We start from the raw sequence: 27759 nt of genomic DNA on the forward strand, positions 1-27759 counted from the left end.
AATGGAACTGAATACCAGAAAACAAAACAAAAAGCACATTTTGTTTCATGAAATCGGAAGTATATCTCCCCTTTAAGTGAACATTCCTTGGGGTACAAGATTTTACACTTCAGAGAACTTAGTACTTGAAGCTGTTTCATAGAAATATGTTTGTTGCATATAGATGCATGCTGCATTGATGGAGATATATTGCTGCCTGCAGGATTCAAACCTGCTAAATTTACCTGAGCTTGGTGTTTTCTCACTTAACGGAGTACAGCACAGCACTGAAGAGGAATCAAAACGTTATGACAACGTTGCATCATACTTCCACATATTCTGAAGGCAGAGCCAGATGCTCTGAACAGAGTCTCAGGTGATGGAGAGAATTCTTTCTAAAGTGCACCAACTGAAAGGAGACTCGCCAGGCAGCTAGACTGGCAGGTTCTCCACCCCTTGTATAAGCAACTCACTGTCTTTGGTTGTTAGGTTTCGCCAGCTGTTTTGTTCATCTTGTTAACTGCCTCAGCAGCTTGTTCTGGCAGGCACGATGGATCTGATAGAATTGAGGTGGTTGTACTTAGATGCCGGAGGGTGTTCAGCACCACTGTAAAAAGAGTCAGAAAAGTATCAAGAAAAGCCATTAGTCTGAGCGCAAACAAATCCATGGAGGATAGCGTGCAGGTACTGCAAGGCTGCTACGCATGACAGAATTATGGAAATACTTCTGCAAAACATGCACACCTCCACACACAGCGACTGCAATATACAGAGATGTGCAAGAAATGTACTCAGAGAACAAGGAATGGAGATCTAGAACTTTTAAAAAACCCACCTATTTCTTCTACAAAAGGGAGCACCACTTGGCAATTATAACTGTAAATGTAAAGACTTGCTGAATTGCAAGAAGGAAAGGATCAAGCAGTCATGCCCAAACATAAGGTCATTCCAAAGCCAAACACAAATCTCAGAAGTCGTCCTTCATAATGAGATAAATCACACTGCCAAACTTACTCCAACTAGAGCAGTGTATTTACAATTTAAATGCAGCTTGGGACTGTTTAAATCCCCGTATCTATATTCAACAATTTTTTTTTCTGCTCAGTGTTAAGCATGCAACCAAGTGTCTTCACAGTCAAAAGAGGTTCTTACCACTGAGGTAATAAAAAGGAACTAGAAGTCATATTCAGCATCACGTGCTTTCTTTGTCATCCTCGCACTTTCAAGAAGTAGTATTACTATTTGGTCTCACTTCCTATGATCTGGAATAACTGCTGGATAGAACTTCACTTACTTGGCCTCAGAACAGGAAGAGAACAGTGCTGATCCAACCAGGCCATTACAGTTTGATTCAGATCCTTAAAGCTTGTTGTGGAAACCATCCCATTGAACGACTCAAACAATGGTTTAATAATAACGCTGAACTGGAAATCATCAAATGTTAAGGGATACAACAAAGGAGGAGTTCAAAACATTCTATGGGAAAGGCTACTACAGCTCAGTCTGCAGAGAAAACAATGGACTTCTAAATGGACTTCAACTACTTGGACTTCAAACTACTAGAGGAATTGCAACATTTCAAAAAATATTTTTCGAAATTTGTAACATTGAGATAAAGGAAAAAATTGAATCTCAGTTCCTAGTGATACTCATTATTTTTTGCAAAATTCCTTTACAACTCATTGATCTCCTTCAAACCAAGTGCACACTGTGGCACTGCTGCAAGCGCATGAGTATCTGAAACTTCTACATACCTGTAATTTGTTCAGTTTCTCCGTTGTCACCTTTTTCATACGACACTGATGCTTTCATAGCAAAAGGACATAGAAGCTTTAGTGTAACGACACCACTTACCATAGCACACCACAGATGCATCCAAGGTGGGAGACCTGGATGAGTCTTGCCTGGCAATAGTGAGTCCAGCACAGGCCAACAGCACAAGTATTCAGTCAATTTCTCAGGCAGGTTTTTCAGCAAACACTCAAGTTCTCTGCTACTGCAGCTAAACAAAGACCTCAAAGTACATAAGCATATTCTCAGAGATGATCAATGGCATGGCAAGGATTCCCACACCAAGGACCAGACTTGCTGATCTGCATCTATGCGGACCAGAACAGTAGCAAACTGAGGACTGTCAGGTTTTTCTTTTGGTTTTCTACAGGCCCATCCTTCCAAGCTGTGACAGGAGTTGGCAATAACCTTCCTCGCAGAAAAGGAGCAGATAGAATTCTTAGCCTGTAGTGTATTAAAACGTACAGAGCTCCACCACAAGCCTCAGTTGACCCCAGCTCTCAGGCTTTCAGATGAGCTTTCCTGGAATATTTGAACTCAAAACAGCCTGTTATAGCATCACCACGACAATTCACCACGTAGATTCCAGCTTACAGGTAGAATCTGAAAAAAAAAAACAAACACCCCACCTCATCTGAAGGCTCAGAATCTGTGGTTTTACCACGTTACTCTAGATGGGATTTTCTGACTACAGTCAGCAGCACGTGAGAACGTGGTCCAAACCAATCTCAGCATTGTCATGCACCCTCATGTTTCTCACTGTGGCTGACAATCAAGATAGGTCTAACAATTACCTGGAATACTTGAGGGGATTTACATGCCCTTATAGACTTTTACAGAGTGACTGGAAGAACAACATGGGTATTATTCTATCGATATTCTAATATTCAAGAGTATTCTATTCTTGGGTTATCTCTAGTAGCCCAAGACCAGATTACTCATTTCCCTCCTACACGCAACAGAAACTACGGTATTTTCATATTTGTAATGAAACTGCCCTTACAGTCATTTCATAAGGAGGAGATTTTTTAATTATTATTATTAGCACTCACCCCTGGACCTGGTCAGCTTTTACGGCAAGACATTCTGAAATATGTCAGCTTGTGTTAAGGATTCAATCCAGCTGTTACAACAACTGTTCCGCTACACTTACATCCTGACTTGTAAAGGGAAGTTTGGGAACATTACTTTGCCTAGCAACCTTGTCTTTCACCGACTACAAAAGCTTTTGTCTTTCCTCAAATACTAGAAAACCCAGCTACTGAAAGTTGCATCTTCATCCCTGATAACCTCTGCCACTTTCTACAAGTGTCCCACTTCCAAATTCTGGAGCTATTTAACATCTTGGAGCAGCATAAAATAAACACACTATCCGGTCAGCAAACTTGTGCACGGTTGTCTTTAAATAATCATTTTCATTGTTATATTAAAGACTTCTATTTTTCATAATTAACTTGAAATTGCTCCAGAGTGCTGTAGAATCCAGATGATCCACAGTTGCACGAGCTCTAAGTTATCAGAGACTGCATGAAATCTTGCTAAAAATGGTTTCCTAAAAGGAAGCTAAAAGGAAGAGTTTCTAGGGCCAACATAAACCAGGAAACACCGAAGCAAGCATTTTCACATATCAAAGCATTAAAAATGCTGTACTTCATGCATGCACAAGCATGCACATATATACTCATATTATCCAGGTAGTTAGAGGGAAATAAGCAGCACAGAACACAGACAGACAAAATATAAAGTGCAAATAAATAGCTATATGAAGATATGAAGTTTAATGGAAAAAGGGAAGGTTAACACTACTGCTCATTGCTAATTACTAATATTCCTGCACTGATTCAAGCTAATAATGTTTGATTGAAACTAGTTAAGTCTATAGAGCACAGCACAAATGCAGCTAACTTGGTTTCATTCAGTGTGTGTCTTTCTACCTCTTGCATTATCATTTCACTTACAAGCACAGCTGCTAGCATTGGAGAAGCAAAGAGAAACTAAGTCGATTCACTGTTGTAACAAATGATAAACTGAAAACAAGGAAAGAAGGGGAACAGAAGAAAGAAAAGGAAAGGAATGGAAGAAAGAAAAGGAAAGGAATATAGAAGTGTTTTAAATTCCCATTGCAACAGCTTCAGTAATTGTTTGTAATAATTCTCCCCCCCCCAATCTTTTGTTATTCTCTGTTCAGTTTTTCCAGAAGATTCCAAGAGCTACAGTCCATTAAACATTTCCTGCAGTGTAATAACTCACCAAGAAAACCTTGCCTTTGTATTGCATTTTACTTTCAAGTTACCTCCCACAATTCAAGGTGAACAAGTTCTGCCTCATGACAGCCTATAAGGCAAGGATTCATATCCACATATAGATGTCAATGAAAACTGAGGACATACGTTATTGAAATAACTTGGCTTAAAGTCACAGAATCAGAATCCAGGGTCCTTGGCTTTAAATATATTAGTACCAAACCTCGAGTTCAGTAGGTTGATATAAAAGGATACAATCCAAAACTTCCAGTTCTGCAGGGTCCTGCTTCTCACATACTCATCAAACATCCTCCTCATGTGGTCAAATCTTTGCCGTGTTATTGGGACTCCAGTAGCAGGGAGCTGCTGTTGACAAGAACTGAAAAGAAGATGTCCTGAGGTCAGAATCCCCACCCAAAAGGACACACTTCTCTTCCATACTAAATTCTGTTAAGAGAAAAGTGTGTATCCCCAGTATCCCTAACCGAGGTGGCTTCCCAGTGCATGACACCACCCCCAGAATCTAATTGTTAAAGCCAGAGATACATACTTGTTTTCCCATCAATTTTGTCTATATTCATACAGCAAAGTGACTTCTAAAGCTGCTACACACTGCTTATGACAAGCAACAAAACCGAAAATAAAGTATAACATAGAACAAAGTAGTTTTTGGCATCCAATTAGAAAAAGGTACATTAGGAGTCAAGGAAAAATTTAGAGTTACACCTGATCAATGTTACAGAAGAAAATGTTAGAGATTCTTAAGAAACAAATCAATTTAAAATAAAACCAAACAGACGTCAAAGAAAAACAAAAAAGGTTTTGATTTGTTGATAAGTCTAACATAATGCCTAAGCCTAACACTTCTGTAGATGAAAGAAAAACCACCGGGGTTCTCAACATGCTTTGCAATAGTACATTAACTATCGTAAACCCACAGAGGAAACTGAGGCACCAGGAAGGTGAAGTGACTTATCAGAGTTATGTTCAGTCAGGGGCAAGCTCCTTGATTGCAAGTCCTGTGTCTTATGTACTCAGCCGTATTTTCCTATAAAAATTGACTGCATTTGGAAAGAAAACTGCAGCAAAGTCATCATAAAGAGTGTTTGATCACTCAGTGAGCACAGTTTTAAAAAAAACTTGTCACTGGCTGCTTCTCAGAATTATTCTAACTGACCTGATGCATCTTTTCTGATGCTGCCACCGTTGTACAATCATGCTCACAGCTTGCTGAAAATCCCCACAGTTTGCTACCAATGCCCATCCCACAGCAACTATGCTTTTTGACTGGAAGTTAGCAACTCTACTTCCGTTCAATACCCATCGTAGTTTGGCATGACATCCAAGGCAAACATCCCCTGTTAGCCAAAGCAACATTCAAGTTGCTCTGCTTCATTACAGAAAGCTCCCCAAATCTCACATGATGGTAGCGTTTAGCTCCTCGATTTCTTCCCGAAGGCGCTTGGTTTCCTCTTGCATCTGTGTTCTTTCCTGCTGTAGTTTAGCGATATATTCTACTGTTTTCTGGAGCATGATTGCATGGCTGATCTAGACCAAACACAAACACAGCGCTCACTTTCTGGAACAAAGCTAGACAGATGAAGAGTTTGCCACTAACCTGCTGCAACACCCAAAAAAGAACTTCAGCACCTTTTCTTAAGTTTCCTTCACTGTGTGCAAAAGCACACAGACAGGCAGAGCAAAACACTAAACTTTTCATTTCTCTGATTCGTTTGCACACTAGTACAGAGAAATGTGGTTACAGTGGTTGTTTTCTTCCACAGGTTACATTTTTGTACTTTGAACAAAGAAGCACTTTAATAATTTAAAATGTTTTATTTCATTACCCATCATCTTAAAAATATTTACTATTCTTACTTAAGTACTGAAGGATGTGCTACATCTGCTGATAGATTTATAGTGTTGTTAGAAGCATTGTTTGGAGTTGACAATATAGATTATTTAGTTTGGGAAACCTGAAAGTATTAAACAGAAGGTAATATGGTCTCGCTGTCACCAAAGGAGACAGAAACAGTGTCACGATCTTTTTTAAAATACTCTTCAGTTTTCAGGAACAAATTAAAGATCTGTACTTGAGAAATAAAACAATCACGTATTTTACTAAAGCTGAGTTTTCAAAACTGATTATATGTTTCAAATAGGCTATTCAAATCAGGAAGTGAAATTATGACAACTTATGGCCTAAACGTATAAAACTATAAAAATTATGTAAACAAATCAACATGCTGCACAATAAACTTTCATTTTTTTCATGTTTCAAAAGGTACCGGTATTTAAAGAACATTTAGAATTTTGTTGTGCAGACAACTCCGTGTTTCAATTATTTTGACTTCAATTTAGTGCACTAACTTAACTAGCGTAGCCAGAATATGTTCTTGATTTGGACAAAGTCATTTGACAATGGGAAGTCAGTTGGGAATTTTTTTCCACTGTAAATCAATGCACAAACGACAGTTAACGGGAAAAAAATCCTTGAGGATATTTGCAAGGCTGTGGGCACAAGGCCAAATTCTTAAAGGCAGTTGGGTGATACTAGATGTAAAGAGTCCTAGAGGGATTTTCAAAATCATCTGAATTGGGCAGGCTCCTGACTCCTCCTGGGAAGTAGAGATCTCATCAGTGTAGGAAGTTTTAGAAATTCCACTGGACATTTTTGTTCTTCCTGTGGCTTGCTGACATGTTTCAACAGTATTCGCAGGCACACAAGGTTGCTCTGCTGTGCTCTCAGCTGACCAAACGCAGCACAGCTGTGGTTAGCACAGCATGAAGCCTAAGCTACCCAGTTGTGCTCACAGGAGGGTATATTAGCTCAAGCTAAATGTCAAGGTGTATTAAGCCAGGCCCAGCATAGTACCAACAGTGCCTACCTGACATCTGACTGGCTCATGGTTCAGGCAGAATAAGCTTACAATACTGGCTGGACCATAGTTTTTTCAAGTCCAGGTACAGGGACCAGAACACATCTAAAACCACCATGTCAGAAGAAAGGTGGCATAACAGTAAATGTCATCTTACGCTGCAAACATGACAAAAAAAATTTTCCTTACTGGGGTGCCAAGAAAAAGGATTGCACAGACCAGTTTCCTTCTTTCCCTGTTGGTTTTAAAGCTGCAGCATCTCATCAGACAAGACTTGTTCAATGTTTGGAGCTGCATCAAAAGCAGCTAAAAGATGAAGTGCTTTCATACGCTCTTTTGACTATAAGATGTGGATTTATCACCCTTCCCTTTCCAAGTCCCTCAGTTCAAGTATCTTCACTGACTGACTGGCATTATCAGTCAACAGTGAAGAGATTAAATTTATTAACAAGTCTTTTTAGAATGGCTCTTTCTTATATTCCATATTAAACCGTCAGTGCTGCCAAGTTACTTACCGACTTGGAGTTGGCTGAAACCAAGCTGTTCAGAGTACTGAAACCAACCTTGATATTAAATCTTCGTTTTTGTTCTGAAATATGCCTCATTCTTCGATTCTGCATAAATAAAATTAGCTCAGTCTATGCTGTTCTCCTTTACCGTTCTACTGCTATGACTATTTCAGCTATTCAAATTCACAGTGCCATTTCTGTTGAATTGTGGCATTCGTAGTCTTCCCAGTCAAAGCTACATGACTATAAATTTGTAAACAATTATTTAAGTTATTAAAATGAAGTGTCCGGTGTATTAAATCCAATTCCAAACCTCGTAAAGTTTTCTTCCTAAAGTAAAAATTCTTATTTAAGACTGTTATACAATTTAAGTTTCAAACAGTCCATGTAATTTATTCCTAATACATACATAATATCTACTGATATAAACAGGCAGTCTGACAAAAATAAAAAAAAAATCCACAACTCTGGCCTATCTTGAGGATAAAGGCTTTGTCAGGAATTAACATTTTAATGCTACAAATGAAAAACTTGGAAACTGTTTCCACCAAAATCCTTGGAAGAAAGTAAGGAATTTGCACTTTGAGAATGCATTCTTGGCAGAGCTAGGCTTTCCAGTGGTAGCCCGCCATCACCCCATTTTATAACAGAGGAAAACAATGTAATAAAGCTGCAAAGCGGCTGCCCAAAAACACAGAAAATGCAGGTTCAAGAGCAGAACTGAGATTTCCAGTGCCTTCTATGCTTTGCCAAACTGAAAAAGCAATGTTACCCAGTGAAACAATGCAGAGGAGCAAAAGAACATACATCTAGAGACTGGCAAACCACCATTTCTCTCTTGTCTTAGAAAAGAGTTACTGACAGTACACACCCAAAGCAATTCCTGTCAAAGCAGGTGAGTTTAAATGGCTATAAATCCTATCTCGTTGCACTGCCCTTACTTTTAAGAACACTCCTCCATCTAGTGGCCACTTTCCCACCATCGGTCAATCCTAATAATTTGTTCGTTAACTTGCTCTCTAGCAGCAGGAACAGGCTGCAACTAGAGATGGTGAGCACTTACGCCAAGCAAAGAACCACAAACTTTTATGAGTAACTTGCAGCATGCTCAGCAAGTGGCAGTTCTGATTCTCCTCTGCAACAGAACTAGAATTGAGTGCAATCACAGGCTGCAAGCGTTCCAACTTACCTTTCTGCCCTGCAAGTAATAAAGCTGACATCAACTCATAGGGTATACAAAGAAGCCAGAAAGAGCCTGGCACTTGCAAAACTGTTAAGTAATACTCCCTTTTACAATAGAATGAATGAGAGGGTTAGAGTTGGTTTTCCTGCATTGGCTGTTTTTTGAAGCTTCTCATACTAACACAGAAGTGTTCTGACAAGGTCAGCTTGTGTATGAGGTACAGCCAGCTTTCAGATGCTATCTCTAGACCACCAAGTTCTTACCCCAGTAATTCTCGAAGTGTTTTACAGCTGTAACTTGTAGAGTCTGTGGAGCTGCTTCTCTGTGGAGCAGCATAGCATCACTGGAGACATGTAAGTAACTCAGCAGGTCAAGAACTTCCCCTCCAGCGATGGCCAGAGCCCTGCAGACCTGAAGATCCCCAACAGAACAATGGCAAAAAGCCACAGTTTAGAAAACTAAGCCTGAAACCTTTGACCAAGTAAACTGAGACCTGTCATAACACTTCTGCAAGCCACAGTAGGAACTGCTGTCATGACCATAAGGACCTGCAGAGGTACAATTAAGCCTGGTCCCTCTGGTGACACAACCCTGAGGAGCAGAGCAGATTATTAAAGTTGGACATCTTAAATTGAACAGAGCAGCACAGATGCAGAGCAAGCTAAGCCTAAGACACAAATACTCCACTGTTCCTGAAGCAGAACTTACTCTCTAGTCCATGCTCAGACATCAGGGCAGAAAAGTAGCTACAAAGGCAAAGAAGAAAAGTACCTCGAAGGAAAGAACACACACCTTAAATGCAGCCATATTAGGGTCAGCGGCAGGTTTTCCTGAGCAGCTGTTCTGGGGCGACTGTGGACTGGGGCTCTGCTCAGAGGTGCAGGGGGAAGCTTGGCCTGAATTCTGACAATCTCGGCCTTCATAAAGAAAGAAAGACAAGTCACATTAACAAACAACTTTCTGTAGCAAATGTAACTGCTGAGAAGTTTCCCATTCAGAATTGAACTGAAATGCAGCCGGCAACCAAATTATATTCATTGATGCAGCAACCACGTGCTAGAAAACGTCAAGACTGCTGGGAAAGCTTAGTATTTCACGGCACAAGGCTAATGCACCCTAAATAGCAGTATGGAATACTCTTTTCATACACATACACGCATTTCAGCAAAGGCCTGCTAAACGGTAGGCTGCAATTCCATCGTCCTGCTAGACTTCCCCTTGAGGCTTTAATGGCCTGGGACATGACAGCAACACTTTACAAGCCATTTACCAGCAAAACCAGCGTGTGTCTCTAAAACTGGCCCAGATACCACCCTACCAACACACATGCAAAAGGAGTCTTTGCACTTACCTACTGTTAACAAGGATTGTGTCTGAGATCCTCCAATCAAAATTACATTTATGATACTGAACAACAAACCTATTCAGCACTTTCTACACAGATGCCTTTCAAACGGGTTTAATTTCTTGGTGACTATGACAGTACATCCTTTTAGCAAGGAGCCACTTACAGGAAGCACAAAATCGCAGTTTGTGGGACCACTGCACAGTAGTTTAAGACAAAAATTGTGAACAACTGGATGCAACTGAAGCTGCAGGGTAGAAGGGCCTAAAAAGCTTTTCCTTCAAAAATTATCCAGGGATCCTCAAGGCCCATTTACACCCTGCCTAACCAAGAGAAACACACGTGCACGTGTAGGGGAGAGAAAATGCTTACAGCTTTCTAACTTACTAGGTGTAGGTGAGGGAACTTGTGAACTGCTACTGTGGGAAGGGATTTGCTCTCCTTTCACCAACACATCCTGGACTACACTAGGAGAGAAGAGATGTGAGACTGTGGACTGGGTTTGTTGACTACTTGGTGCTCGCTGTGCTGGACCAACCAGAACGTTACTACGGAACTCCGTCATCCCGGGAGCCTGGGAACAGCACAGAAATAGCACAGAGAAAAACAGAGAGAAAGAAAAAAAAGAGAGAGCAGGAAGGGGAGGGAGTGGGAGCAGAGTGAGAGAAGGGATGAGAGAAAGGGGGAAGGGGCAGGGAGGAGAGAGAGAGGAAAAAAAGAGAGAGAGATTTGTTACCTTGCCTTTCACTACAAGCAGCAAATTAATACATGATCAACAAGCTGATGACATGAAACAAAGGCTAATATATAAGGAATTGGCAGGCACTGAAGTCGGACTTCTGGCAGGAGACCAGTATCCCTTCGTAACTTAAAGTAGTATTACAACACATCAACAACACAATAGGGTAAAATCTACTTCCATCTTCCTGCACGCAACATATTGGGAAACCCACTCATATGCTCAAGGCATTCTTTCCAATATGTAAACGGAAAGGTGAGCATCCTGGGTTCCTTCTAGCTTCTGCACAATTAAGAAAAAGCACAAACCATCCCCATTCATAGTACTGTGTATACATGCCTCTTCATAATCTTACTGTTCTGTGAGACAGAAGACTAGATAGCACTTCCAGGCCCATAAAGTAGCTAAATTAAAAATATGCAAACATAATGCTGAATGCACAAATGCACATGCTGGGTAACAGGTGAGATTTAGTGGACTAGTTACCCTCCTGAGCACATTACAGCTCTAACTACTTGCAAATAACAGGCCTAGAAAACAAATATATATATATTTTTTCTTCTCCTTACTCTGACAATTCCAGCTGGTGCAATTGCAACATTAGACTGAGATGTGGCTGGGGGCAAAAACCGCAAAATCCCCTCTCTTTTTAAAGGTGCTGGAGTTACAATCACAGCTCTGGACTGTCCCTGAAAGGCAGCTGAAGAACACAATGAAGTTAGAATAGTTAATGAGACAAAAAAAAAAAGCTGGAGATTATTTTGTATGACATAACTTGTCATTGAACAGGGTAATGGATTAATAGGCACCTATTTGGTACTATTTCATTGCAATACAAAGTGCCACCAGTTTTCTGATAATCTCAGTCCTGTTAATCCACCACAAACGACTCTAACCCACCAGTTCTTTCTGAGGCTTCTAGTGTCACTGTCACTGTTCCAAGGTGAATTTACAGAGGTACTTAGTAAATCAGGGAGGTGCGAAGTGTCTTCATTCTATCAGAGCTGGGTTTGACAGAAGGAGGATCATCTTCACCTCTCCTCTCACATCCATACTTCTCTTGGATCTCAGGTTTGCTCTGCTGACCCACAAAGGGCCAATGACAGAAACCAGCTGAAGGATGCATACTCAATACTTCATGCTTCCTTGTATATATATTAAATTCTCCTTCTCACCACTTCACTCTACTAGCTTCTTTCACTACCTGATTTTACAGCTGTTTTACACAAAAGGACAAGACAACCAAATGTGACTGGGAATCAGCACCAAAATTCCAGAAAACAGGCTAAAGAATCAGGAGTTCTGCAGTGTCAGATAGCTAAATACAATTGTGAATGGCAGCAATTGTCTCCACAGAGAAAGTTACAAAAAATTCTCAAAAAAAGTCTGTACAGAAGGCTTGCCCCCATGACAGGAATCAGGATCCTTGCTGTGAAGTTTTTTTCACCACTATAGTATTCAAGCCTAACACAAATCTGTTAAGATCTCAATTTAACCAATGCACATGTGCAGTTATTAACATAGCATTAATGCAGACATTGTTCTTACCCAGACTTTAGAGAGAACACGACTAACCATCCTATATTGTTACTAAGGGAAGAATCATGCAGAGACACAGCTTCTATATGCTTTTTGAGAAAACTAAACCAAGCTTACTCAGTTTCATTCTAGCCTGTACTGGCTTCAGCTCTCTGTTGTACCAATAAAGTCATGATGTATGAAAAGTATCACAATAGCTCAGTCACTGCCAATCTACCCCTGTGAAGTTTAGCAGTAGGATACTGAAGGACACACACAGCAAACAGGGAAACAGTGCAGGATACCTAATGTCCTCTCCCTACTGTATCACCTCTAACAACTGTGTTTTGAATCAACTGAAGTTTCTGTATAGCCTTCATTAGAAAGGCCTGTGGATTGCACAAACCCTGTGTCAGCCCTTGCATGGGTCTATCTGGCAGACAGCACTGTCACTCTGATACAGGGAGTTCATTCTTCCTCTGAGCATTCCCACATACAAAGCTGGAATCACAACCCTTCCACTGTTCACTAATGTTCAGCCAGACTTATGACATTATCTATTGAGCTAGAGAGCCTACTCTTACCAGGGCATTAATGTTGCTGCACAAACTTGGTATTTCTGACTTCCACATTTAGGTAACTGCAACAATCACCACATATTTAGATGCCCCTGTACATTTTTCATGTTTCCATCCTACACATTCATCTTTCGCAGACTTTCCTCTCAAAATCAGAACATTTATCCTAAAGTGGTGATAGTAGAGTTCTTTCCCATGTGAAGTCTCGCACCTCATGAGACAATCCATGCAGATTTTTGAGTCCTTATACCACAGGGTAGTAAATGTTATGTTATAAATTCCTTTCTAACACAGGTTATAATGCAATTTGCTTTACCATCAGGAGATGATTTGTTTGTCCTGAACACAAATGACAGGTATAAATGCCTCAGTTACAAGTACTGATGTTTATTCTATTTCCAAAAATAAAGCTCCAGTCTTTACATAAAATCTTGGATTTGACCTTTGAGCTTGGCATCCCAGTAGTTTAGGAGCACTGTGATCCCTGAACACATGCCACTACCAGGCATGAAAAACAGCAAGAACTTTAAATCTAGATGAGAAACAAAGCCATTTGTTGTAATGGTCTAGAAGTAAATGATGAAGTACTGGGAAAGTGATATATGGGGTGAGGAACAACCCAGGAAGCACTAGAAAGCTAGGAGCAAAGGTTTTCTGAAAATGAGAGTTGCCTACAATGCTTTACCAGGTGAGAAATGCACGCCTTGACCACTGAACGTACATGGACTCTTGCTTCATAATGTCCTATAGACAGAAACACTGCCATTACCACCCTAGTGCTATTAATCATGGACCAACTTGTTCCCAGTGATGTGCTAGAATGAGATCCTTGGGTCTGTTCTACTCTTGAACAGCGATTTTTTTATTTTTTTTTTTTTTATTCCTTTGGTGGGTAACCACAAAGTCAGGCCCTGGCAGACACACCTACTCCTTAGTAAAGCCTGTTTAATAATACTCCTCCAGGCAGGGTTTTTCTTGGATTCTTGTTGCACATTTCAGGTGGCTGAAGTCACTTGGCCCCCAGCCAGCACAAGTCTAAAACCAGTGTGCAATAATCCCAAGAAAAAGAGTACTGCCTGTCCTGCTCTAGCCTTGAGCTTTCCCACAAGAACCACCACAAGCAAAACTTTCTCCGCTCACGCTTGCTATTCTTAGCCTTGTACACTGCCAATGGCTACAAATCACACCCAATGTGGAGGTCCCAGCACATCAGTTAGGCGCTCATACTCTGAACTGAAAGCCACGTGCTCCTGACAGCATCTCAAGAGTCTGTAGATTGCCCGAGACAGAGATCTCCAGCTCCCCTTGCCTGTTCTTAGTCCTTTCCCCATGGGAAGGACTGATTCTCATCACTCCAGTCCTGCTAGGGAGCATTGACGGTGGATGAGAGGCACACTCCCATGTTTCCATCCAGACCAGTGCTGTGCTCCATGTGAACAGTTGCTCCCTAGCCAACACCGTACTCAGTCTCAAAGAGTTTCAGGCTCACCCAAGAGGAGTATCAGAACACATCCAAAGTATTACCAAAGGATGTACACCAGTACCCTGCTATGACAGAGTGTGACGATGCACAGGCAGGCACAGTGACTTGTTCAGGGCAACCAGATGAGTCAATGACAGGGACAGATCTGCCATTCTCCATCCCACACAATCTCCCTACCATCTCCTACTTTACTGTGGTTGAATGCTCTGAGGGGTAGAGTTAATCAGAACAGCATTAAACATCAAAACCAAGGTTTCTACAGGGCAGGTGCACAGAGCTCTAGTCATCCCATGTGCCGATGCATCTATGCAGCCCAGCACAAATTTTACACGGAGATACTCCCTTTCACAGGTCAGCTTTTCACACTCACAACCAAACTGTTTCCAATCCTCACATGAGTATGAAGCATCCCATTGAACAGTGTAGCCACATACCAGTGGATTCAGGGGTTCCTTGGACACCCTCAGGAAGCTCTATTTTTACTTATTATGTAAACCAAGAAAAGCTAGAAGGTCTCTCCCTCCTGCTAGTCCCACTCAGAAAAGGAAACGATCACCCCACCAGTGCTTCTCACCTGGGATGATGAAGGCATTCTTTAACAATAAGGACACTGTTTCAGGCTTCGGAGCAGGCACTATTTTTTGTGACTGTTTGGGCCTTGTCCCAGCACTGGCCAGAGGAACAGCTTTGGGGAGTGCAAATGTCAGTTGGGACTGCAGCTGGGGCCGGGGCTGCCCCTGCAGGACAGTAGTCTGGAAAGCCAGGTTACAAGGCACTCCTGCACCTGGCTGCTGTGTTGCCAGGACAAGGTTCTGGCTCTGGCTGAAGGTGGTGGCAGGGGCGTTACGGGTCAACGTAGCAGAAGCTGTGTGGGTGATAACTGTAGACTCACAGAGGCCAAACTTCTGGGTTTCTGGCGCAGCAAACGCAGCTGGTGGAGAGCTTAAGCTAGAATTCAGAGGCACTGCAGGCAACGGGGACTGGTGCTGTTGTGTCGCAGGTTGAAGCAGTGGCACGGGCGTCTGAAACACTGGCATAAAAGTTTGGGGTCTGCTGAGAGACGAGTCGGGAGTGAAGTCCGCTGGCTGGATGAAAGATCCCTCACTTCTAATGCTGGAACACCGGTCAGCGCCAACATCAGGAATGACAGGAGCAGGTACTGAGGAAGCAATCAGTCCATCACTGATGTTCCCCGCTGGAAGTGTGTTGGGCACTGAACCCGAGGGCAGGACAGGAGACTGACAGAAAAGAAAAATATTACAGATTCAGATATGATTCCTGAAACTGTTGGCTGAAGTCCTTCTGAGAAGGAGATGGATCATGTGTAAAAGTCTTCATAGTACATACGTGTCTGAGATGAGGCTGTTTTAAACATTGAGAACCTCTCTTACCTGGGAAGAATGACTGCTGCTCTCTGTTGTAGCTGAGCTGACAGCAGACGCAGAAGGGAAGTAATTAATGGAACGACTGGATGTGAATAAATCTGAAATATGAAGAGTCACCTATTAATTTTCTACTTTTCATACTCAAGGTACAGCATTGCTAGATACTAAAATTCACAGGAACATCAATATTATTCGGAGACAATGAAACCACAAGATTTTTGCTTCAGACAACTGCTGCTGACTGAGCAATGAACTGTTGTCTCCCAGATGAACTGATCTCTTCAGGGCAGACTTCAACTTTCATGCAAGCTGAAGACAATGTAACAATCAGCCTGCTGTTTAAGGTTCACCTACAAGCATATAACCAAGAGTTGATTCTCAGCGCAGTCCCACAAAGTTCAGTTATCTGATGCAGACTGCACGCAGGCCCAGCAAACAGATGTGACTTTTGACTTCCATGAAGATCCATAGCCATCAAAGTTGTCGGTAGTACTTTAATGTCATATGTAATTCTTGAGTACCAGAAAACGTTTCAAGGCAAACAAAGTGTTAAATCACTTCATCACTAAGGAGTGTTAATTGGGAAAACCTTAGTGATTCTGTGAGTTCTCCTGTCCACATCTGATGGTCTAACTTTAATTACTCCATGACTTAAGGTCTAAATGCTATTCTTTTGAAAGGCAAATTAACAACCAGGTTCAAACCTTGGAATAAACAATCCTAAAGTGACTCTCAAACCCAGGTAAGTAAAGGACTGAGGTCACGGTAACAAGGGAGTCTAACCACATATGCATCTACTTGAAATAATGAAAACATACATCAAGTGTTCTTCACCTTTCACTCAAATCTCCTGCCTTCTAAAGAGAGTAGATATCTGTAAGGTTTAATCTTCTGTTAAAAACTAGTTCATAAATCACTGCAATTTTAAAGAAATTAATTGACTATATAGATGACCCTTACCTTGAAAAGGCTCAAAAGTATCCATAAAATCAAAATTTGGCTGGAGAGGAATAAGCCCTGGTTGAATCATGTCAGCATTTCCTAAGTGTGCTGCAAAATTCAGGAGACAGATTAGATTAGCTTCACATCACTCGCACAGTAACAGCAGTAGGAACATAGCATTTGGCTAAAACACCAACACACACTCCACAGCCAGGCTTGGCCAGGATGTTTACAGAAAAACTGCTGCTGAAATGAACTGAGCATCTGCTTTTCTTCAGAACTACAGCACAGCTCTGAAATCAAAACCATTTCGGAATAAAACTTTCAACTAGTAAAATGGAAGAGGTGAAACCTGAAGGTTGTAACTGTGGATTGCCAAGTTTGGATGCCTCCTGCTCACAAACCTCCTGTCCTGCCCCTGCTGCACAATACATAAACCTGTTGAGAAGCACAACCTGAACCACCACAGCTCACAGCACACTGTTTAAGATAAACCATCATCCATTTCATTTTGCCTCAAGTACACTTCATGTAAACTACAGTTGCTCTGGAGTTGCTCAGGCAGCTTAGACATCCATGCAACAAGGATGACACATAGTGGACATCTGCTGTCCCATTAGACAAGTCAGAGCCTTGAGTTAGAGAGCATTCGACAGAACCGTATAGCTCTCGGGATTGTTTTTATAGGAGATGTGACTTGCACTTGTTCGAAGGGACATATCCAAAGAAAAATACATAGGCACTCCCTTAAAAATACACACACAGATCTATTTGAGATAAACAACAATGCCTTCACCACTGATAAAGTTAAATACTGCTCATCACAGATTTATTCAGAGCAACATTAGAGGACAATGCCAGGAGCAGCATGTAAGAAGCTAAGACAGAAATTAAATTTGGATGAATAAACGGGACTCCATAACCTATAAGGCATTAAGACAGCTACACTCTCTGACCTATTTTCATCTGCATCAGCAAAGATAGATAAATTTCTTTAGCAACACTAGAAGAGTAGCAAAGCAACAAACCAGACTTCTCCTAGAGGTTCCCACTGCAACATAGCTAACAGCCAACAAATACCTATGTCCCTGGAATTTGGCCAGGAAAACAGCTGATGTGAAGACAGTGTGGAGAACAGCGTGTCGGTGAACTCGGACATAAGCATATCTGCATCCAAGAGGCTCCCTTCCTCCATAGGGACAGGGGTTTCTCTGCCATACCTTCTTTTTTGCCAGAGAACCACATCATCATCCTGCCAAAGGAAAGGAAGAAAAGTCAGGCTGCCTAGACAATGCTAAAGCAGGCTGGTGCAGATAAATTAAAACAGTCTTCATTCTTTACATTTTTAGAAAAAAACCTCTCCTTTAGGAGCCATGCACGTGGACTGAAAGAGATCAGTGGTACTTCTAACACACCAACAACTTCAGCTCACTGATTTGAGCAACAACAGAAAGCTTCAGTAGAATACCACGACACTCTGAGAACGGTTTTTGCCCAAAACCCAGATGTTGACTAGAAGGATATAAGACAAAACAACTTCATCAACGTTTTCTAGTTTCATTGATCATACATATATTTTTCTACCTACAGTTTAAAGATCCCTTGGTTTGGATGAAGATTTAAAAATAACATGCACAGCAAAAACTCAAAGCAAACAACTCCTATCTTGAAGTGTACCTGAATCTCTGAAATTTAAGTGAATCTCTGAAAGATAATCTTCGAAGCAGTTAAGTATAATTGTAATGTGACTTTGCACAAGGTGTACTGATATTCTAGGGGGCATTTTTAGCCCATGAAAAATACAACACAATGTGACTTGGCTTACCCACCCTTCACTACAGGCTAAGCTAAATTGCACTGCCTTGCATTTGCTGCAGACTAAAAGCACATATAGTCAGGTTCTCGTGGCTGAGCCAACATGAAGCTGTAACTACACCAGCATAGCACGATGGTGCACTGGAGCTCATGGCCAAACAGCTGAGAGTTTTGTGAAACTGCAACAGATCCAGACTTCTGCTTAGCTCCAAAAAGAAAAAAAAAAAAAAAAAAAAATCAGAACAGGGTTTCTGATCATCAGTTTATATGCCCAAAGTACGTTGGATAGCTTTAGGGGGCATACTAAATAGTGATACCACTGTTCCTTTAAATATTTTGCCTTTTTTAGGATCCTAGCACATTATTTGCCCATGTTGTGGGCAGCAGGAAGAACTGCAACACGTAGCACACACATCTTCACAGACCAAGTTACACAAGCAAGGCAGTAGCGCCAGTTACAACTCAGTAATAACATAAAATAATGTGCCAGCCCTCAAAGAGATTGATCTTTCTGAGCACTCAATACTGATTTCATTTCTTCTGTCACAGCACTTTACATTCAACCTCTCCTCCATCCAATTTAAGCTACAAATCTTACACTACTCTCTAAGGTGCAGAAACATTAAGGTGCCTAACCTTAATTAAGGCTTAAGCAAGATGCTCATCTTTAGATTTTAATCAATGCAAGCTATCGCACGTTACAGCTTTGTTATTTATTGCAGCTTCAACAAGCACAAATGCTACCACTTATCAGCAGTATTACCTACCCTGACCAAACTTGAAAGATCTTCATCTTTATGTTTCTGTAACTGCAAAAGAACAACAAAACAATGTTAAAATCAGAATAGTCCCATATATCCCAGTAAATAACCTGATTTTGCAAAACTTTTAAGACCCAATCATGCACAAGTAGTCCCTGCACAATAATTTTTAGTTAAGTGGGACTAATCAGGTGAGTATGCCTGCACTAGCTTATCATCTGTTTTAAGTATTCTTGCATGCTAGCAAAAGTGACATCAAAATTCAAAAAGCAACAACATACTGATCAAGTTCAAGTAAACTACTTTCACTGTGTAAACCAACAGACCCTTTTCTTGAAGTATGTTCTCCACTTGTGGTATTCCCTGACGACTATTTCAATTCTTCGTTTCCAGTATTTTCCTTCTGTTGCAATGGCCTGAGAACACAAACACATACCATGAATATCACAGAATCACATCATAGCTGGATGTTCAATAAACTTCCAAGCAAATATGCAGGTATAAAAAAAAAAGCAAAAGAAAGTATGCTAATTCTGTTTAAATTCACGTATGAGCAGCCCACACTGTCCCACAGTTCAGCTATCACAGAACAAATCTGACAGTACTACCTTCATCTTTTCCACAATAAACAAACAAGAGAGGATGTCTGACTGCACTGCCAGTATCTCCCACATCAGCTCAACCACAACCAATAGTTAAGAAATGGCAAAAAAAAAAACAAACAACTTCAAAATGAATTTACTGAAGTATCATGTTTAAAGCATACAATACCCCATTCTGCAGAAAACAGGCAAAGAGAATTTCACAAGGTTACATGAACACGTACACACATACACAAAAGATGTTAAGAATGACACAAAGTAATAGAAATTTGATGTCCAGCTCAGGGGAAAGTGTGACCTTGCAGGCCACATACTAATAGCAACAAAAGGATCAGAACACTGTGGATCTTTAATTAACACAGATAGCAGTGTATAAGTTAGGGACAGCAGACTAATGAGAGCCTTAACATAAAACTTTCTTGTGTTTGATGGTTATCTTTCAACATAAACATCAACACTGTTCTTTCAAAAACCCGAGACAGTTCCACAAACTCATCTGGAACTCCTTTGAGTTATAAATTATTCTAGAATTATGCAGTATAGAGAGAGAGTCACATATTGCCACATCAAGAGCCTCACTGGTTTTCTGCAAGGAGCCAGAGGGCAGGCGTTACTTTTCATTTATGTTTACGAGAGCACAAAAATGAAAGTATGCAAACTCATATTTGCTCTTTTTGTGAGGTTACCTTGACAGAGAAAAAGAAATTGCTTGTTGTCTTGAAACCACACCTCATCAATTAAATAAAGTACAGAAAACTCATAGAGTCACTCAGATCCAATCCTGAAAACAAACATCATTCTGATTTCCCACTGACTTCAGCAATCTCCAGCCAGAAGAGAACAGCAGCTATCAAAATCTTAACTATTCAAATTGCACTTCTATGACTTAACACTTCACTAAACTAGAACATAGGTATAAGTTACATAGACAAAAAACATCCTTCCGGTTGCACCTTGATCATCTCAATGTGATAAAAACTTACAAAAACGGGTTCCGTCTGCTTTACATTAATGGTTTGTTCTAAATAAAGACAACAGAGCAAAGAATTGCTATGCTGCTCTCATAACTAGCGGACTAGAAAATCTTGTTATAAACCTGAGAGCTCACTAGTCTGTTTCTTGGGTTTTACGTACCTCTGGCCGACGATGTTCATCAACATCAACAGAGCCGTCCAGTGGAGTCACAAAGTGGCACACTGGATTCTTGCGTTTCTCCAGGTCTGAAACAAGAATGCCAATGCGAGCGCTCAGCCTGTGCAGGCTCTGCAGAGAGCTCTGTCACTTCAATGGCAAGATGGGGGCGGGGGAAGGGAGGGGGAAATCTAGCCAGGGTTCTTTCCAGATAACCAAAAGGAAATGGGGAGATCTCAGGCTGTGCTTGGACCACTCAATACAGCCTCTGTGTGGACATCTCTAAGAAAGCACTGATCCAATGGTGCTGTCATGACAGCCTCTGAGACATCTGGGCCTTCAACAGATTTTGGAACTTTTCATTAGACAGTAATTTCAATTCTCTTGCTTCTTACACATGTGTCTTGGAAAATATTTTATAGCAAGCGACACAACCGCACATGATACTTACACTGCATGTACCATGCCCTCCAGATGGCGTTATTGAGACGGATTTTATCTCTCCACTGAAGTTTCAAGCCTTTAAAATTTTTCCATTTTGGTGAAACCAGCTTTCCACTGAAACAAAATAGACAACAAATCATTCTGCTTTCAGTTTTTCTCTTCCCAATCAAGACAAAACATACCCCTAAAAATGCCAAGCTGTCAACAGAAAAAATTGTAACAAGCCAATGCTTGGTCAATGACAACTTCTGCCATACACTGTCCTTGGCTTACTTATCTAGGTGCCGGGGACAAGTCCAGTTTTCAAGGCTCCTTCATGTTCTCATCTGCCTGCTGTCACACCTGATCTCACAAGCATCTTCAGCAGGACTGAAACTCATTTCACCCACACTTTTCTCCTTGCCAGTACTCCACCTTCCCAAACACCAGCCTGCGAGCTCCCATCAACTGAGAACAAGATCGCTCAAAATTAAGCCCAAAATCTGGCCTAGAGGTTTTTGCACGTTTAGCCACATACAGTTTTGGCTTGAATTTTGCCAAGGAGCTGGATGAAGTCAACACAAGCTCATTGCTACAGTTCCACTCCATTTTCCAGGCTGGTAACAATAGAAAGGAAGAAGAATGAAATGTCAATTCTGGCCCAAGAAAAACCACCATCCACCAATTCTACAATGCTGGTAAACACAGTTGGGCACAAAGGATCACCGACAGGCTAGAAATAGTAACTTTTCTCCAAGGAAAGGGAAGGCTGGAAAGAGAAATGGTTTATATAGGAACAATCTTGGGAGGTGGGAGGGAGACGGAAGGAAAAAAGGAAGCATCAACAGGGACTCCAGTAAGCACTGTATAAACACAAACTACCCAGCCCTTAAAACACACCTTTATGAATCATTAATCTATACTACTGACACAGCACAGGAAGTCGGCAATATTCATAATGTAGTAAATTTCAAGTCATCGATTTAAGTATAGGTATTGTGCCTATCCCAGGTTCTCCCTCTCATTTTTTGTGGATTTAGCCATACATCTTCCTAGTTTATGTCTCCTTATGCTGTTTGTGCATCCTTGCTACAACAGAAGCAGACCGGCAATACGAACCGCAATCAATATATCACCACATGCAAAGGCAACAGGTTCGCCTTGAAAAATTAGGAACATCAAAGGTCTTCTGTAGTGAAGAGTACACAAATGACTGACAGGAGCAATGTCACCTCCAAACACTGAGCCCTCTCAGAAAAGATCACCAAGCACCTGGTCAACTGAGTGACTTCTACCATAAATTGCAGTGGCACTGGAGAGAGATGTACTAGAAAAGGCCTATGCTAGGGCACTGTATATTTGCTATCACATATTCAGTACATAATGAACTCAAAGAGCTGAATTATTCTTCCTTTCAAGCCCCTGTTTTACACTTAAGCTCTAAAATCACTGTGAGAATAGGAAGTACATCCTACAGAAGTGCCAGGCACTTCCCTTGGCTTGCCCAAGGCCATGCAGAGGCAGGTCTGAAGCTGGAGAACTGCTGGTTCCCAGTCTTCTACTTGGTCTGGGAAACCTCCTGATAGCAGCTCTTTTTAAAGAAAACTTGTAATAAAACTTGTAGTACTATAAACAAGCAGAAAGTTCTCACTGCCTACACAAAAGAAGCCAGAATGTCAGAGCTGCCAATAGCAGGATATTCAACTACCACTGTCTTCAACTATTTGGCTCACCATTTCTTTTCTCCCTTGCTAGCACCACAACTGCTGTTACCACTCAGATATTCCCTCAACCGTTACAGTAACAGATGAGACAATGCCAGGTATCAGCCAAGTGACAGGTAAAGAAAAGCCAGCTCTGCTCTTTCAATTTTACTACTACATATAATGCCAGTTGTAGCAACAGGTTAAATCACCAGCAGGTAAGCTGTTGCACGACAGTTAGAAGATTATTTTTTTTTCCCTCCTCATCCTCTTTAAAAATAAACGGCTATTCTTTTGTATGCACAGGGAAGTGGTGTAGAGACCAGCTACCAACTGCACTAAAAGGACAATTCACAGCAGCAAGAGAGCAGGTAAGTGACAAGGTTGTGAGTCCTGTGCTCACCACCGCCCATGCCCAGCTGCTCCTTCAGAGTATAGGCTGCAGGCTGAGCCCTCCAGGCTATGCCATAAGGTTCTGCTGCAGCCTTTGGGACTCTGGCGCTTGAGAAGAAATAAAGTGCAAACAAAATTTGGGACACAAACTAGAACATTGGTTCCTCTAAGGCAAGTAGACTTGCTGGAGCATGTAACTTCACTGACTGGAAGTAATAGTAAACCATGTAAATAGGAAAAACAGTTATTAGTGCCAGTCTGAAATACATCTCCCAAAACCCCACTTCTAAGTTTTAAGATTCCTTCAGTTTATGGAAAGATCTCCAAATTAAGGATTTTATTTCACTGTTACCCAGCTGCTGTGGGTCAGGACAAACACACGGAGATCCACTGTCTAATACTTTCCCCATCTCTGTAAACTATCTTATCACCTTCACCCTGTTCACTGCACAGCCAGCTCTGCCTCAAAATCATTGCATACCTTGCCTTACCGTTCCTTCTAAACCCAGATTAAAGCACACCTTTTTCTGTTTCTTATATGCCCATTAACAGATCGGAGACAGGAAATTAACATGCTGATGCATCACCAACACTGGCAAAATGCTCACATGCCTTTGACTAAGAAATCTGTCAACTTAATGTTCATCTCTTCATAGCTCTGTGTGACTGGACAGCTTGCCAAAGCAACAAAACTCTAATAATCTTCACTTAGAATAACAAGAACAAATGCTTCTCTACAAAAAACCTAAAAGGAATTCTAATTAATTCTTGTACACTCCTTGCATCTTCAAAGAACCAACTAAAACTGGAATTAAAACACAAATAGTTTAAAACATCTTCTATTACATTCTTACAAACCGCTAAACAAAACTAGTGCATCAAAAGAAGGAAGTGATTAAGAACCTATTCTTAAAATAATTATTATTTTTAGTTCCCATGGGAGCGAAGCACAAGTCCAGCTTGAGGTCATAAGTGAAAACGACTTTAGCCTCAGTGGAGAGGAATCAGCATGAAGCTGACAGCAATATTTAGACACTACTCCAAATTCCAAAGTCAATGGAAAGTCAATTACTTTGAATAACACAGTGACTGAGAGCAGCTGCCTAACAAAAACCCATCTTCAGATTTTAAAGCAGCAAAACAACAACAAAAAACCAAACCCAAATGAGGAGAACCACTGGCTGCTGCTCCTGCCAGCTCCCTGTCTCCTAAGACCATGCCGACTCCTGCAAGAAATGCACAGCAACTTGCCGACCAGCTAGATGGTCACAGTGTACCTGCGAGCATAAAACATCAGTGCACACGTGGTCCTCGCTCTTCCTACAACAGCTGCCGCAGCTCTGCAGGAGTGCTGGTTCCAAAGATGGGAGGAGGAGAGCGTCCCAAGGGAGGCTTGGGCCAAATACTGCATGGTACAAGCCGGGACAGCGGCAATCACACCAGCCAGCAGCATGACCTAGAAGATGTTGGTGCTGCACAGACAGTGCCGGAGGAGAGGAGCGCAGAGGGAACTAGGCTGCTGGTTGCATTCTGCAGGGGCCGCTGCTACCAACAGCACAGCCTGTGCTACCCAGGATGTGCCAGCTCATGTAAGCAATGCTGGAGGAGCATGTGACTTTTGTATCTTCATCACCATCAAACACAGATCAAATCAAAGTGGCTGAAAACCATCTAGTGGATAATGCGCAATACATTCCAGCAGCTCAGTTCAGTCTCCCGTGTAGAAATCTCCACCTCCTGAAACCAAACGTCCTCGACTGAGTTGATCACAACAAAACAACTAAAAAAGCTTCAGCTGAACAGCCAACAGAGCTGGAATTCCCCTTGGACGCAGGCACCCAGACGTGCTTTGGAGGAGTCGCAGCATTTTCAGAAGAGAAGCTGCAGACAATCGAGGCTGCCACTTCCCTATGCCGCAGCTTTCCCCTACGAGTCCTGGGTATGCCAAGGGAAGCTGGAGTCCATTCCCAAGTTTTTTTACACACTTTTTCCCAGCTCAGAAACGACCTCAGGCAACTGAGATCCAAGCAGGCAGACAGATAGCGCAGTGACACGGAATTCACGGACTCTTCACGTGATCAATATGATCAGAAGAAAGCCAACTTTATTAAAAAGCCGTAGCCCTTAATATACTGATTGCACTTCCTAAACGTGCGATAGCTCAGCTTATGATTGGTGCCACGCATTGTCCACGTGCTCATCTGCTATACATGATTTGCTAAGTATTGTTGTCCATGCGGCTCAACTCCTCCCAACAATTCCTCCCCTATATCCTGCTTCATCTTGCTTAGCTCGTTTTTTATGATTGCTCAAGCATATTTTTAACCGCAACCATCCTTGCTGTGACCTTCTTGCATGCAGACAGTCATGCAGTTCATACTCAGTGTGTCTGGGTTGCTCAGAAGATGTCCCTGATCTGCCAAGTATCCCACAACGCAGCACTGATCTGACAGAGTAACACAACTCTCCCCATCTTCAAAATTCCAGTGAAAGCAGCTGTGTTTTAAAAACAAACTTTCAAACACCACAAGATTTGCATCAAAATACAAGAAACAGACATCCATTGCAAGAACGTGACCCGATTCTCTTAAACACAGTTGATTTTTAAATTTTTCTTCAATCAACTGAAATGTAATTAGGGAGAAAGTACATATTCTAACATGGTATAAAACAGATTTTACCCTGGCAATGTCCATTTTTATGTAAAGTTTTGCCTCTGAGGATCTCATAGTTTTCTTCTATGTTAATAACACTCAAAGCATTTCAGGCACACACAGGGAAAGTGTACCGATGGAGGGTTCTTCCTTTCTTGTCTCCACAGATTTTTTTTTTTTGAAGACTGTATGTTAAAGGGTTGCCTTCCACTGGTGATGAGCCACAAACAGCATTTTAAGTGTATGTCTAACAAATATTGTCTAGAAGAACAATTAACAAATGATCTTGCAGGATATTTTAGTGACGCTTTTGACTCAGCAGGGACAAATCAAATGGGTAACCTTCTTCCTTAACAGGTACGGGGCACGTGAGATGCCACAGCTGTTAGGATGACTTCAAATTCAAACCAGTAGCGCTTTGTAACACTGAAAAACCATTCAGTCAAACTCAATGGGAAAACTCCTGCAGACAACCAGTAGAAGCATGATCAAACTCTGATATAAGATGACTCACAACAGAAGAATCCCCTGTTCTCCTCCCTTAAATCAGAGGATTTTAAGATGGACTTCGGTCAGCATAAAATCACGTGACACAACCACCCGCTGGATTTGGACAGAAATGGACATTTTTCTGTGTGCGAACCCAGAAGTAGTTTGGGGTTTTTCTTCATTACTAACTAGCGTTAAGAAAACGCTAGAATTTGAAGAAACACTGATTTCTACAAAGAGCACTGAAGGGACAGAGAAGAGTTTCAAATATTATGATAAATTCCATCCAAAACAAGACAATCTCAGAAGGCTGGTCTGGTCAGCTTACATAACCTCCATTTAATAGGTGGTTTGAATACATGTTGATTAAGTGGAAACTATATAGTATAGTACAGTAGAACTTAGGGTGTTTCTACAGCTCAAATGCTTTATTAAGCTGTTTCCAATTCAACTTGCAGTTCCCCATTTTTTATCTACCTCAGAAACGGTCAAAACAGTACCACAGCATTATGCTTCAAATCCTTTTCTAATAGAAGACAATAGGGAAGACTTTGCTGTGAATACCAGCCTGAAAAATCCCCTTCCTCCATTCAGAAAAAAATTAAGTTCATTCTCCACACCATGACACGTAAATGACAGGCGCAAGGAACTTCAGCTGGCAAGCTATCTTGCTATTATAGTGAACTAAATGCCGCACAATGTCAGAGGTCTTTAAAACACCCTGTGAGGGAAGAAATGCATGATTTCTTGCTTAAAAAATACGGAAACACTGAGAATGAATTATATGTCCATGGCTATGAAGTGTGTGAGTGACAGCACTAGAAGTGGGACACAGATTTTTTTTTTTTTTGACTTACCACTGTACCCTGCATGTAAAACCCTCTTTTCCACCCCCTCATCTTTCATTTGTTTTGGTATGTAGGGATAAGGAAAATATCTGGCTAGAGTCAGCTCTCCAGCTCAGGAGAAGTTATTTTTTTCCTTTGCACTCGGATAGCACCTGGCCTAGATCTATGGTACACGGAATTTAAACATAAACCTCTGAGCGTTGGGGCTCAGATTCCACAGGCCTGACCCAGCTGCCCAAATATATATTCTCAGCAAACATAACAAAGATATCTTGAAAAGCAGCTGCTGCAGACCTGCAGGAATCACTTCTTATACAGACCATAGTGGTCTTATGTACTATAGTTGAGAGCAAATTATTTTGTTTT

At 41.4% G+C, this 27759-nt stretch overlaps 1 protein-coding gene across 1 annotated transcript; it reads right to left on the bottom strand.

The window, feature by feature from the left end:
- MLXIP (MLX interacting protein) lies at nucleotides 1-24620 on the bottom strand. The gene is made up of 18 exons (XM_009708233.1): nucleotides 24563-24620; nucleotides 21719-21923; nucleotides 21335-21441; nucleotides 20887-20972; nucleotides 19477-19566; nucleotides 19157-19198; nucleotides 17655-17826; nucleotides 16593-16682; nucleotides 15639-15730; nucleotides 14822-15485; nucleotides 11238-11368; nucleotides 10317-10503; nucleotides 9377-9501; nucleotides 7408-7506; nucleotides 5434-5561; nucleotides 4269-4392; nucleotides 1274-1403; nucleotides 1-586 (listed from the first exon to the last, which is right to left on the bottom strand). Exons 1-18 carry the CDS (start codon nucleotides 24618-24620, stop codon nucleotides 465-467), a joined length of 2652 nt encoding a protein of 883 aa, XP_009706535.1. The 3' UTR covers nucleotides 1-464.
- Nucleotides 24621-27759: the final 3139 nt, after the last annotated feature.

Source organism: Cariama cristata, unplaced genomic scaffold (genome assembly GCF_000690535.1).
Source record: "Cariama cristata isolate BGI_N322 unplaced genomic scaffold, ASM69053v1 scaffold4509, whole genome shotgun sequence".
Classification (NCBI taxonomy): Eukaryota; Metazoa; Chordata; class Aves; order Cariamiformes; family Cariamidae; genus Cariama; species Cariama cristata.